Raw genomic sequence first — 14517 nt, forward strand, 5'->3', positions numbered from 1 at the left:
CATGTTGTCCAGGGATCCCGGCCGCTCGCGCTGGCCTTGTCGTGCCGCATACCCGTCCCAGACAAGGCGCCAGAGTGAGCACGCGGCAGGGTTGGCGAGACCTTCTGGTCAAGGGCTTCTTGTGACGCTCTGGAACGCCCCCTCTCGGCCAACTTCGAAAATGGTCACATCTCCGACGCTACTGTCCAGAGAGCGTGTCTTCCAGAAATGTACAAGCTGGCCAACCGGTGTCGATGAGTGGCCAGCCAGCCGGATCGGCCGATGAGCTCAAGGCACCGCCCTCGGGCTACATTGCCCGGTTGTTGACCCAACGAGAGGCGGGATGATGAGTGGGCAACGCTGGGCGGAGCCGACCGCGACCGCAGCTAACGGTGATAACACTTCTGGCAGCCGAGCCTTCAGCCAGGATAGTGTGGGCCAATTTTCAAGTCTGCCTTGCTGTTTGCCCAGTCCACGGCAAATCAAGAACCCGACCTCATCGCAAATCAGGCAACACTACTTCCACAAAGAGCTACTCGTCAACCAGACTAGGTCGGGGACGACCTTGTGTCTGAAAGAGCGTCGCCTCTTTCCGACTCAGGCAACGAGTCGTTTGCGCGGAGACCTGGCGATTTTAGGAAGTGGTCCCTAAGTACCTCAAAGTCTCTCTTCCCATACTTGAGAAGGAAAGTCCGATACCCCGATGAGGGGAAACCTGAGACGAGAGCGGCCAGATGCCGCCACCAAAGTGACTTGGCACCCATCCATTTCGAGGAGGCTCAAATTTCAAGGAGCGACGAGGACTAGCCTAGTGTGCTGGCTATAAAAGGTCAGGATAATTCCCCTTCCGGTCCTTCAGAGGTGCTGTACAGTACGCTCCTTTTCTTCGGGATGACTTCCACCTTCAGAGTCGCCCAATCGGGTTGCCAACTCAACATCGTCCCTTATACTGGCCCTCCCCCTCCAAAACCAAAACGGCTCCGGGCCCCACCGCCACAAGAAATGAACGTTGAAGACTATACTCTACCAGATCTCCCGTCGAACGGCGTCTTCGATCACGTCGATAACGGACCGAGTCCAGATAGGGTTACGGATTGTGACCTCACAGCTTCGATTGACGTTGTGCGGGGAGGCTCTGTGCCTCCCACACACGATTCAGGGAGTATGGACGTCGATTCACTAGGTAAGACCCTATAAACCAGCCGACGAGTTGACTACAGTTCAAGTTTCTCCGCCGACCTCTGTTCTGTCGCAGCAGAAATGCGTGTGCATGACCTGTCCTACGAGCCCGCCCCGATTTTATCAAGCCCAGTACGTGCGCTCAAGCCTGACTTGGCGTCTCGAGGGTTACGAAAATCTTCGTTGACTGAGGAGATCCATATCACCAAGGCCGAGCAAGGTGCGTTAGTCAATGGCTAGTATCTTACCGTTCTGATCAGCCTTTAGCTGTGGACGGTCAAGATGTCGACAAGGAAAACCCTACACCTGCTAGAACCACCTCTACGGAGAGTCTACCATGGAATGCTAGTCGAAAGGACGGCGGGTTCAGCTCTGACTCTGAAGACGAAGGATTTACAGCTGAAGATCCTGTGGATGAGCGTCTTCCGAAGGTATGTTCTATCGACGAAAATCGTGGGAGCGAAAGCCAAAGGGGCGTCCGGAACACCTCTAGTGGTGAACCACGTGAGCCACAGACTCTATTTGACCACGTGACCCCGAGCGATTCTGACATCAGCAATTTGGGGTTCCGGGCTCTAGCGGGTCGAGAAGAAGGCGCGCTTCAATTAGCAAAACCGGGACTGGAGATAGTGGTCCCGGGTCGGTATATCCCATATGGGCAGTCCACCCCGAAATCGATTCCCTTATCTCAGGCTTCCTCGAAGACAAGAACTCGGGCTCTTTCCAAAGTTGAAAATCCATCGTCAAAGAGGAAGCGTGGACGACCTTCGACAATGGTTCGTACTATCACCAAACGACGATCTTGGCAGGCCTCTCGGGCGACTGTCAGAGCTGGCGTGTCGTCTTCTGATTCTAGCTACGACGACACTTCTGATGTCGATACAGTGGCCGATGTCAGAAAGCGACCACGAGCGAGGCAACTCCCGAAAATGTCTCAGGTCCGCACCGGATCCAAATGGAGGGGACCACGCAGGGACCGCGCCAGCTCCGCAGGCATCGGCTCACATCCAACGGCAGACCCAGAGGGTAGGGACGGCCGAGCCTTGCCTCAGTCTTCTGATGTCGCTCAAGGCCACGGCGCCTCGGCAGCCTACACTACTCCACTCGAGCCTAGGTGCAATGTTCATGCTGCGGCGTCGACTGAGAGCGCCGTCCTGACAGGTGTCCTCGCTGACATAGCCAGCATTGAACCCTTACTGAAATCGTCCGCTGCCTGGGGCCTCGCTGGTGATCCCTCTTCCACTCGACTAGTCAGCGCCACCATCAAACCATATACCGGGGAGCAATGGCAACTGACTGCTACCTTCGCTCGCGTCCCCGGAGGCGAGAAATCGCTCGCTGAACTTGGCTGTCATGCCAACGACTACTGTGCGAGCGACAGCGATGATCAGTCGGGCAGTTTATTTAGCCTTCACCATAAATCCTCCGAAGACGAATCCTCCGAAGCCGAATTCGGCAATTTGACTCCACCCATGGGGCGACGTCTGTGGAGGGAAGATGAGGACAAGAGGTTGATCAGATTGATGCGACGCGGCGAGCGATGGCATTGGGTCGTGAAACAGTTCCCCGGCCGTACGGAGGGGTCTATCAAGAACCATTGGTATGCTAAGCTCGCACCGCGCCAAGTCCGAAGGTGGACAAGAGACAAGTGACGGACAAGCAGACTACGCGCGTATCATGATAGGAACGGTGTGCGCCACGCGATGGAATTGATGAATTGTAGTACGAAGGACTGTCTGGAAGGTTTGCAGGAACGATAACAATGAGATAGGCGCAGGTAGTGACCAACGTAGTCGCATGCCCGCGCGAGTTGCCGGCGATCGTGACAGTGCAGGTGCTGTGAAGAAGGGAGGCTTGAAGGGGATGAATAGGCCATCGTGTGCACTGTTTATTCGTCAAACGCGTCACTCATCATGACAGGAATGCATTGAAAGACCTAAGGGATAACTTCAGTTCGATTTTCTCTCTCGAAGTAGTATCCATCTCGGGCGGACGAGACTTTGTTCGGTGTGCTGCGCGGCTAAGTCGTTGCTGACCTGAACGTATTTGATACCGCAGGCCATCTCAGCTGTAGAACCTTTGAGGCACGCGCCGTCCAAATGAAGACCACGCCCAAGACCTGTATGGCTATGTAACCAGAAGCACATGTATCGAGTAACGATTATGGTCTAGACTTGTGATACCTCCTGTGCATTACACTCCCAGACCACTTGCCGTCGTTTCCAGCATTGGTATCCTCTCGAGGCAATATTAGTTCTCGACCTCCTACGCTGGAAGGTTCAAAGATATCCTCCACCAGGCGCAGTTTGAGTCCACGTGTGCAAGCTGCCTCATGTAGACCTCTCAACGCAGCCATTTCTTTCTCACAGTCCATCTGGTTAGGCTGCCATTGAACGCAGAGGAGGGTGAGCAACGGCGTCTGCGTCTTCCGGTTAATTAATGAGAGCAAAGCTGACCAAATGTCCTTCAGTCGTCGACTTTCTTGACGCTCTTTTAGGTACAGCGTCAACTCTCCGAGATACGGTGGAAGAAATGTGCTCAAGTTTGAGTCCATGAATGGTGGCTGTAGAATCAATGTTGAGGGCATCCGAAGCTTCTCCATTTGGCGAAATTTTGTCATGTCGAACTTTCCTTCCATATCCAAGGGATTCCACATCCAATGGATTCCACCAAAAGAAATCCAGGTCTTGTAGAGTTTTTCCCGCGCTTTCACCTAGCACCTTTACAATTTCGCACTGTTCTCCTTCATCATCATCGTCTCGAGCCCACCATAGTCGAAGCCTTTGAAGGTTAGTACAGGCTCGGAGTAGCGTCAAAAGGCACTTACCTCTAATTGAAACAGAAGCTAGATTAAGATCTCGGATCGGCAGGACAGTTGGACACCCGGCTTTATTATTGAAAAAGCTGAAACGAACGGCGAGACCGGACGACTTGAAAGTCTTTAAGGATGGTTGAAGGAGAAATGGGGAAATCGCAACTCTCTCCTCGTCGTAGCGGCTGTCGATGGTGATCTTGGATAGGTCGACAAAAAGCTTTTTTTGAAGAGCGAATTTCATGAGGTATACGACGGGAGGTGGTGTCCAAGGTACATTCAAGCTAAGCTCTGTAAGCTTGGATAGCTGCAAGACCAGCAAGGCAAGCCGGTACTCTTCCCCCAAGCCTTCTTGTATACTGTACTTATAGCCTTCGTCCCTCGTAGCGAGATAATTGAGGAATGGAATGGTTCGATCTGGGGGAAGTAAAGGTAGACAGTCTCGTACGAAGTCGCTCTCACTGTGGTCGCCCTGAGTGTGGTCGCTCTGAGCGTCGTCTTCGAAATCGTCGTTGGCTTCGACGCTCAGGGAGCGAACGCGATCTGTAAGATCCTTGGAGCAGGAGAAAGATCGTAGCAGTAGCGATACACTTTTCGTGCCGGTGAGTTGTACATTTCGGTAAAGCTCAGGTGTACCGATGGAGAGGGTCCGTTTAGAACAGAGCGAGAAGTGGCAGATGTCCTGCTGGCCCTGATTTGCTAGTAGTTTGGCGATTTCAAGCAGCATCTCGTCCGGCAATCCTTCGATACCTGTGGGTGGCATTGTCCAAAAATAAAGTCCAGCAGGGCGTATCAGGGAGTAAAGAGCTAATACCGAGATCTTGTATGTTTTCGATTGGCTCCTGGAAGGTTGGATGGGGATGAAGGAAGGACAAGGACAAATAAAAATTGAGTATCTGGGCTGGATAACCTTAATATTTAGGAAAGTACGCCGAGGAGGCTGGGCATCCAATCATGAATCTGCTCCAGGACACAAAGAACTTTTTAAAAAGCTCGGCGGGCAATATAACTAAGCTTGATAAATCTGCCAAGAAGTATCTCATAAATTTGTCTTCCTCCACCTTTCTTTTATGGGGAAGGTCTTTTTGGATCGACTCTTTCAAATCCAAGGTGACTGGGCCTCATATAGTTCCGCTACCAGGATTGTATGTGTTGCGCAATACGTAAGTATGAGTGGCCATCTACCCGCCATCTACCCTACTTCATCCCAACAGAAAGTGTCGCATCTGTGAACTCACTCTAGAATTACGCCGTTCACACGGAGAGTAAGTTTTCAGGACAAGCACCTCTCACCAAGTCAGTGACCGCGATCGCTGCATGGGTAGATGATATTCTACCTCAACACGTCAAGTGCAAGGTCACGTCAACTCGGTACTTCGCCCGGATAGGGTTGGCGAGGAAGAAAGCCCGAGGCAATGCGGTAGTCCACACGAAACCATCGCCGCACTTGGAGATGCCGTAACAATCACCGCTTCCTAGCAGGTGTGAATGGAGTGCCATTGAGAAGTACATTTTGCGGACCAACTAATGCATCAGAGGGAATGAAAATTCACGGATGTGATCACGTTGGTTTAAAAAAGCAACGCAGTGCCAATCTCACTCTACGACTCCGTCTCGAAAGGGGTCGAAAACGTGCGGAGCGGTAACGACGGCACGAGAAGTCCTCAAAATGGCGCACGGGGGCGGGCGACGGGGTTGAAGACTGAGACGAGGGCAGCGGTGGCACCTGCAGAGGCAGGCAGCAATGTCAAGGATGGTCCCGCCCAAGAACAAGGGGCATAGATGAGGTACTTAATCTTGGTCTGCCCCGAGTTCTTCGTTTTCCTCACCCTCATCCTTCTACACTTCTCACCATGCCTCGTAAATCGACACCGACTCTTTCAAGACGCCGCTTGGAGTGCTTTACGCGAGACAAGCTCTTCAGTGAAATCCATTCTATCACTGAGATACCACCCCCCAATGACTCGTGGGGATCGATTCTTTCGCAGCACTTGACCGGCTCAATTCTTGACGATCTTTCCAACCTTCAGACTCACTTGGAGAACGTCACGAATGACGCGCTGATCGACTGCGCCCTAGCACTCCGATCCGCGCTCGAATCCACCATTATGGCGCCGAGGGGCAGGAAACGACGACCCGGCTGTGCTATCCAAATGACCACAGGTGAGGACTTGTTGCGTGCCAGAATGCGCAGGCTGCAGGGCCGTTCGAAGGCACATCATTCTTCCTCGTGGAAAGTGGTACGGCGTAAAGCCAGTGACGACAACAGCACGGGTCGGCTTCAAGATACACAGGATCTATTCGCCGACTACCGACGCGGAATTGAATCACAGAGGGACGTGCTCGCAGCACAGAGAGACGAGCTCGCAGCACAGAGGGACGAGCTCGCAGCACAGATAGACAAACCTGCGGCGACATTGCGCACTATAGAGGAGGAAAACTCTCGGAAGGACAAGGTCATCAAGGACCTTAACGACCAACTACAGAGTACCTCTCTAAATACTTCCGACGGTTTTTGCGAGGATACCAGCACAAGCTGGACTGGCGGTGTCATTACTGGCGGTGTTAACGAGGCATGGCCTGCTCCGTCAGCGGTGGACCGATTGATGTGCTTAAGTTGGGGTCCAATGTCAGAGGATGATCAGTTTATCCAAGGCGACGAGGTCCCACAGTATCACTCATGGACGACAGACGTCAGCGAGTCGGAAGGTGGCCAATTCTCCGCGGCATCACAGGTGCTTTTCCCACCTAGATGTTGCGATCGGATGCCAGTGGCCTTGACAAATGAAGGCTGCGAACTCTGCCAAATTCACTGTGAGCTGTTCACATGGGTGTCTACCGCAGAGATGGGTATGGGTCCTTATGTGGGGCTCACCCCCTGTCCGGCATGCAACGGGCCAGGTTGTAAGTGGGTTCAATTGAGTGGCAACTTGACGAACTAAAGGATGGTTTCGTGGACGTGTGATGAAGCTGATTTCCCAGTCACCTTGCATATTCAGAAACCATATTGTACTTAGTTCAGATACTTGTCTAAAATGCGGTTCCCAGTTTTCTTGACCACTTCCACCGCAAGCCTACTTCCAACCGCCTCTCTTTCGTGGTCGAGCGGCCAGTCTCACCTCTTCACCCGCTATGGATGTGTTCGAGTCAATGTCTTTCGGCGATATCACAAACATGGTCACCTGCTTGAGAAAAAACACGTTGGTATATGTAACGAGAATGCCTCGACCAATAGTGGCCGATCAGATGGCGACAAGGGTTCCCAGGGCTAGTAGTAGCCAGGGAGCGAGGAGCCAGGGCCAACACACGATGATGTATTCCGGACCGATCCTATTTCCGGAAATGTGGCGGATCACACCTATTCTCACAAGTGTCACTCTGAGCTGAGACGGGGCGCGTTTTCATCACCCGCACCGAGACCTCGAGTAGTGATACCGACTAGCCGCAGCCGACTCGCGCAACCATATCCACAAGTGGATCTCCCTATGGCCTCCGCAACGATAAAACCACCGCGGCTCTCGACCGAGGTAAGAGGTTGACCACCTGGTCATCAAGTTGATCATCCACCTCTAAGAACGAAACGCAGGGGCTCAACAATGGCTGGTGGACTCAATAAACATCACCAACTATTCAGAGCGACGAACCAAGTGAAGGCCACAAGTGACGAATGGCCAAGCGATAGTGACTCTAACTCCAGCAACGATGGCGACGGTAAGCTCGCCACAGCTTGGGCCCTAAATCAAAGGCCAGGGCAACGAATACGGCAGCTGTCAGAAATATCGAAACCTATCGCAAATCCGAAGGGGAAGTTACGAAATGGTGGTCATACGAGCTCCCCTGGCTCTCATTCGCAATCAGGGATTAGGGTGCTCCCCCGGGGTGCAGAGGGCGACCAGAAAGTCAATTGTACTACAGGTATCCTCCGTAACGATAGTACGGCGGCGACCAACGATTCACCGATACTACTGAATCCCAACGTCACTCCGGTGATGTCGACCGAAGCCACCGTCCTGACAGTCCTTCTCACTGATATAACCGAGATCGGGGCGCTACTGAAGTCCCCGCTAGCCTGGGGGATCACCGGAGATCTCTTCTCCAGGGCCAAGCTAGTTAACGCCACTATCAAACCTTACACATCACAAAAATGGCAAGTGATTGCCACCTTTGGCCGGACTAGTAGTCCTATACAAGAGACTTTAAACCCCGGCTTCGATAACGAGGTCATCACTTCAGATGTCGATAGGGATGACTCCGCAAGCAGTATGAACAGTATTCACCATTACTCTTCGGACCATGACCCGAAGCTCGAATATAGGGGAATTAAGCGTGGGGTTCAGGTTGAGACAGACGATAAAAACTTGACTAAGTGGAGGCGCGATGGCAAATCAGGACCTTGGATCTGGCCAAAATTTCCAGATCAACCAAAAGTAGGTGTTAATTCACACTGGTATATGGTCCAGTGTCACGATACAGATCAAAAAGATCGTGATCCACGATCTAAGAGTGGGAAGGGGTCGGCGAGCGGTAGTTATATGGACATAGGAGGACGATAAAGCTGAGGCCGGTGAAGCATAGTGCAAATCGGCGCCAATACATTCAGTGAATCAACTGTTTCAAAAATAAGAATGTTACAGTACGAGGTTTCGTAGCTGCGATCGAATGGACTTTGATAGTGAGGATGGATAGCAGTACAGCCCCCGAAAGCCGTCAATTTTGCGGACATATTTTTGCATTTCTCTTCCACTACGCTAGTAGGCCCACACTACTCTAGATCTAGTCTAGCGCTGGTTTTGATATAGTATATATCGGTGGACAATGTGGGCGCTTATTTATAAAGACTCCATAATTTCACCTATAAAATAGGCAGCCGCGCCAAGATGAGGCTGTTAGGACAATAAAATTCTCTGTAGGCTTCTAACAAAGTCACTTTCATTCCGAAGACTTTCCTCTCGAAAATGGGACAATACTGGATTGTCACGTCGCCCGAACAGCGTCAACAACTATCGACGCTTGCTTGAGGCAAACTTGGAGCGATATTTCCCGGTGGAAACGCTGGTGGGTTTCTGGAGCAGCTCCTAATGTGCCACTACATAAGCAGTCCGTTCCCTCTGAAAATCTCGCCAGGTTGCAAGCTCACCTTCAGGTAGAAAAGGTTTATTTAGATCGCAAGTGAACAGCACTATGTATCCCGAGCAGTGCCCAACACGAACAGATATGCAGCTGCCAATTAATGATAGGGAGAAAGGGTACATCGCTCAGTCCATCAGAACTGTGTTGATGAAACTCTTTGATGAATATTTTGGGCTTTGGGCCTCTCAAAAAGTTGTCTGTGTGGGAGACTACGCGACAGAACGACCACCAATACTCGAACACATTCAAGAAAGGCTCTACGATCCAGACCTTCCCGAAATCTTCTGCCTGCACCTTCAGCTGCGTGACATGCGAGATTCACTGGACAGTCAGTCTCAGAGAATTTTCGACGATGTCTACTCAAAAGTTCAGGAAACAAATTTCCCTACGCATCAGGAATATATTTTACAAAACTGCACTGTCAAGCAGTTTGTCCGTAACCATTTTCGTAATACACCTCTCTGAACTAGTCTAGCGTACGAAAGGGATTCGTCGATTTGGAACCTTAGAGACATCGTCCTATCCCGGATCTGCTGGACCCAGGGTTCTTCGACAAGTATGAAATGCAGCCTAGACTTAGAGGGTGTTTAGGTTGGTCATAGCTTCGCAATTATCGCCGTATCAGTCTTCGATGAAATAACTAGTGGACGGGAGGGTTGGAAGGACGTCACTACAGAGTGCTGGGAAGGACTTGCCTATAACGGTAGGGCACATATGAGATGGAGAAGACTCTAAGGATATATATTTCTATATAACGAGAGACTAAACTAAGAGAAAGGAGAAAGGAAGGAAGAGAGAAAAGGGTACGGTACTATACTTTTATATAGCGACTACTCCTACTAAGACTCTAGTATACTAAGTCGTTCTTCTTATATAACTAATTAGAGATATACGCTTATCCCGTATCTCGTCCGGGATAATATCGGCCTATTGCGGTTCGTCTTTATTTAGCGTAGTGTTGACCAGTATAGGACATATCGTCGAGTCGGGATAGATCTAGTCAGATCTGGTCTTATCTGTGCTCACGGCCGTGACATTACCACCATTTGGTGTACCGAGGGCCTTAGATAGTCGATTTTGTACCTGTAAATTGAAAGTCGTTCCTCCTTCTAGGTTTCACAAACTATTTATATTTCCACCTTATTCTCGTTCTAGATACTATACGTAGTTTCATCGATTAAGTATTATTACTTAGACCTCACTAATCTAACTATTTTAAGAGGAATAGGGATTTCATAAGACAGCGGAAGATGATAGCTCGGCTGCATAACTTTCTTTCTCCTAATATGGAGAAGGACTAATACTAACGTACCGCTATCGAGGGCCTAGCGGTATGGAGAAGACTCTGATGGCGCTGGAGACCGCCTTTCAGTTTTGTGATCAGGATTTGGGCTGCTCGATGTTCTTAGGTCCCTACGGTCGGCGTGGCCAGTTTGCGAAATGCCTACTACAGGAAGGGACTCGGTAAAGCATTCCGATACACTAGGGAGCATAGGCGGCCTTATAGTCGTGCTACACCTATAGAACAGTACGGAGAGAGCGAGTCACTGCACAGAAAGATCCTTACTCTACGGAAGAATGAGCTCGGAGGAAACATCAAGATCTAAAGAGCATTGAAAATAATAGTCCTTCGGCAACGACAGAAAGTACTGGTATAACAAGGAAGAGAAGGCGCGCCAACAGACCTTGATACTTAGAAAGAAAGTGCAGCATGAACAAAATATCATTACTTTTTCGGCAACAGAGCAAGTACGAGGAAGCTGAACAGACCATTCAATCAATCCTGTGTGGGATTGGAAAATTGTTTGACCTGTCGAAGGCGGTATCTACCTCAGGGCTTGAGACGCTGGCGAAAGAAGTAAATTCATACGCTATTTCTGGAGGGTTTACCTACTATTCCCGACATGGGAGTGGAATATTTCTCGAAATGTCCCTAGAATTAGGGTCTTTATAAGCAAGGCCCATATTATACTGTGGTCGCTGATCGAAATTTAAGCTCGACCAAATATTAGACTAGATCTAGAAAAATGGACCCACTGAATTACGTAGAAATCTGTTTCGGGAACGACTGTAATATCGTAGTGAATTTAGTTTAGGAAATCGTTTTCTTCCTTTACTGTGCTGAGATTCCTACTCTTTTCGCTTTCAATCTCCCGCCAGAATCTCGACGTGACTAATCGCCTTCCCAATATCGCTAATCTCCATTGGTGGTGCAATATCAGGATATTGACTTTCAAAGATTCTCGTTCCATTGAGCCGATGCCGTAGGTTTTGTCGTGTTGAGTACATGAGATAGTAAGATTATCCGTCTTGAACTATACTCTCTGTATTAGGGGGGGAATCGATATCGCTCCATTTGGTAGTATTTAATGTAGGTCGGGAGACGCTAACTAGTTGAGGCCACGAAGATATACACTTAAAATTGTATTCTTTATACTTGTATAGGTCAGCTAGTCCCTAGTCGACGGGAGTATTATAAGGAACTATCGATAAATAATAGATAGCTTTGCGTGCGCCTTACTAGGAGATAGTGTACGCAGCGGTGCACACTGCGCCTTCTGAACGGAAAACTATTCTCGTTCGTTCGCCGCTATCAGGGCTAGTCCACTAGTGGCTTATATCTAGCTCTGCCATATTATTGTTATGTAATTGAGATAGAAGGATAGTAGGATCGCTAGGGATGACGAAGAATCGACGGTTATTTTCTGATAATACCTAGGTACCGCAATGGCCGATCCAAAGTATATCCTAATCATCACTATATGGAGAGTGTAGTATATCTCGTTCTATAGTATCCACGAGGAATCTTAAGCCTCTAGCAAATTGAACGAGTTGGTGCTTTAATACCATATCTCAGTCGGTATCGTCTTCGAAGACTAAGGCGGTAGATACTCTTTTATACACTATCTTCTAATAGATATTAATATATACACGCCAACACCCAATAACGTTCGGTTTCTAGCTTATTGTCTATAAATATTAGTAATAATTAAGTAGCTTATATCTAAGGTAGACACACGTATAGTAACGCCTTTACGGGAACTTTATCGCCCTATACTCTATCCATAAGAGTATATAAGATTTCAGAAAAAGCCGCCTATATAGCAAAGATATCTTACTTGTCGGTCCGTTCTGGAAGGGAGATCATATATATCTTTTGGAAACCTAATGTCTCATTATACAGTAGGCTTCAAAAAGTCACCGACCACTAGTTCCTTGGCACCCACTATTGAAATACCTCTCCACCACACTCAACCATTAATTACTCTACCAATAATCATCTGTTTGAGTTCTAGTTTGTTTGTCTCTATGCCTGAGCGTCGTGAGTACACGGATTTCGAAAGAGGAACAGTTTATGGCCTATCTTTAGCTGGTAAATCTGAGCGGGATATCGCTACAATTACAAATATTCCGAAGACCACAGTACATGACATTATACAAAAACCTCAACTAGATAAGAACGCTCGTACAGGAAGACCTCGAATTCTGACCAAAAGGACTCAAAGACTCATACTACGTACTGTCAAACTTACACCTAGAATTACGTACGCACAGTTGAGAAATCGACTTCAGATTGATGTCTGTGATAATACTATTCGTACGGTCCTTCACACTCACAATATCAAGAAATGGATGGCTAAAAAGCGTCCTCGATTGACGGATAAGCATGCCAAAGTAAGGTACGAATGGGCTTTAGCTCATAGAGACTGGACCTGGGAAGATTGGTGTCGTGTTATCTGGTCGGACGAATGCTCTATTCAACGCGGTTCAGGTAACAGAAGAGAATGGGTCTTCCGTACGCCCCAGCAGAAGTGGGATAGCGATAAAATCACACCTAAAGGACTGGACCAGGATATCTCAATCATGATCTGGGCAGCAATCTGGGGAGACGAGAAATCGGACGCCTATATCCTATCGCGCGATTAGCAGTCCGCAAAGATGGGATATTCAGCTAATTCCTATATTCAAGTTCTTGAAGAGAACATTCCTACTTACTAGGAGCCGGGCAGGATATTCATGCAAGACAATGCGCCAATTCACAAAGCTAAAAAGGTCACGGAGTGGCTTAGAGATCATGGAATAGTGTTGATGGGATGGCCGCCATTTTCACCAGATCTGAATCCGATTGAGAACCTCTGGTTTGAGCTCAAATGTCTCGTCAACGCAATCGATCTAGAACTTCAAAACACTAAAGGAGACTCTCAAGAGGTACTGGATCGATTTGCAAAGGCTATTACAAAGGCCTGGGCTAGTATCGATAGGAAAAAGATCAAGAATGCCGTGAAGAGTATGGACGAGAGGGTCAACGCTGTTATTGAGGCCAAAGGCTGGTATACGCGATTTTGATCTGGAAGACCTGATATTTGCGTACTACGACATCTGGGCTATTAAATGAGCTATAGCATAATTATTTATCGTACGAACTGAGTGAGAAATCAATACATTAGGGATGGTGGTGTAGGATTCTAGTGGTTGCCAAGACTAAGGTGGTCGGTGACTTTTTGAAGCCTACTGTATATCTAATGGAGAGACTCGAAATATTGGCTCGACTCGATAGTAGATTTCGCTCGCGCCCCTTCAAGAATCGTAGGAAAGGCTTCTTGAAGGTCAAAAAGGTCGTGAGCTTCAGGATCAGGTACTCGAAAGGAGGTGAAGAATAGCGCGAGGGTTAGAAGGGCAATAGCCGCCAGGAATCGAAGACGTATACCCGCTATAGAAATCATTATGCTCACGATGTATGGACGAAATTATTGAGGTCGAATCCAATTTTCGCCACTACTTCGCTCGGGGACACTAAATCTTAAAAATATATCTAATTTACAGTAGAACTAGTCAAGTAAAACTCTATATGGATCACGATAATAAATATTTCACACTATGATGAGCGGACTTAGTAAAGAGCGGCGGAGGTTAGTAGGCTTCCTATAGGACTTTGAAAAGCTGAGATTACACCGATAGAGTAAACCAAAGCAGATGGACTAAGAAAGCTCCTAACTATAGAATACCTATCCCTCGAAATCTTAATACGGATATCATGTTCGCCACCCTTAGGTACTAAACAATTTTAAAGGCCTTTCGATCGTAAGCCCTCCCACTCCCGCACCTCAGATCGCCCGGTATCTTCGGGAAGTAATATGACGTATTCGTCGTGGTAACCACCAAATATTCTTATGCGCTTTAGTCTTATATAATGGAGCGATACCATATTACCTAGCGCAATCAATAATAAGTTCTTCGAGAGAAAAAGCAGTTATTAGAGAGCCTTAGGGTGGGATCGTTAGACGGAGAGTTAGAGGGTTAAACACGTATCTATATTATATAAAGCTATCCTTAAGATATCGACTTCTCGCACTATTAAGGGTCTCTCTAGTAGTGCGAGAATAGAGGTCCTATTTATCTCTTTCTATATATATCTA

General features: G+C 48.4%; 4 protein-coding genes across 4 annotated transcripts; 3 read left to right on the top strand and 1 right to left on the bottom strand.

Annotated features, from left to right (window-relative positions):
- Positions 1 to 1239: 1239 nt before the first annotated feature.
- AYL99_12014 (hypothetical protein) lies at positions 1240 to 2810 on the top strand (the record flags this gene model as incomplete). The annotated part of the gene is made up of 3 exons (XM_018843518.1): positions 1240 to 1378; positions 1426 to 1589; positions 1674 to 2810. 3 exons carry the CDS (start codon positions 1240 to 1242, stop codon positions 2808 to 2810), a joined length of 1440 nt encoding a protein of 479 aa, XP_018687162.1.
- A 1070-nt stretch (positions 2811 to 3880) lies between these two features.
- On the bottom strand, positions 3881 to 4733 carry AYL99_12015 (hypothetical protein; the record flags this gene model as incomplete). Its single annotated transcript, XM_018843519.1, has 2 exons — positions 3881 to 3939; positions 3986 to 4733. The coding sequence occupies 2 exons, from the start codon at positions 4731 to 4733 to the stop codon at positions 3881 to 3883; spliced, it is 807 nt and encodes a 268-aa protein (XP_018687163.1).
- A 1090-nt stretch (positions 4734 to 5823) lies between these two features.
- AYL99_12016 (hypothetical protein) lies at positions 5824 to 6912 on the top strand (the record flags this gene model as incomplete). Its single annotated transcript, XM_018843520.1, has 1 exon — positions 5824 to 6912. The coding sequence occupies one exon, from the start codon at positions 5824 to 5826 to the stop codon at positions 6910 to 6912; it is 1089 nt and encodes a 362-aa protein (XP_018687164.1).
- A 6205-nt stretch (positions 6913 to 13117) lies between these two features.
- AYL99_12017 (hypothetical protein) lies at positions 13118 to 13447 on the top strand (the record flags this gene model as incomplete). The annotated part of the gene is made up of 1 exon (XM_018843521.1): positions 13118 to 13447. One exon carries the CDS (start codon positions 13118 to 13120, stop codon positions 13445 to 13447), a length of 330 nt encoding a protein of 109 aa, XP_018687165.1.
- Between the last annotated feature and the right edge of the window lie 1070 nt (positions 13448 to 14517).

Source organism: Fonsecaea erecta (assembly GCF_001651985.1).
Source record: "Fonsecaea erecta strain CBS 125763 chromosome Unknown Scaff22, whole genome shotgun sequence".
Lineage (NCBI taxonomy): Eukaryota > Fungi > Ascomycota > Eurotiomycetes > Chaetothyriales > Herpotrichiellaceae > Fonsecaea > Fonsecaea erecta.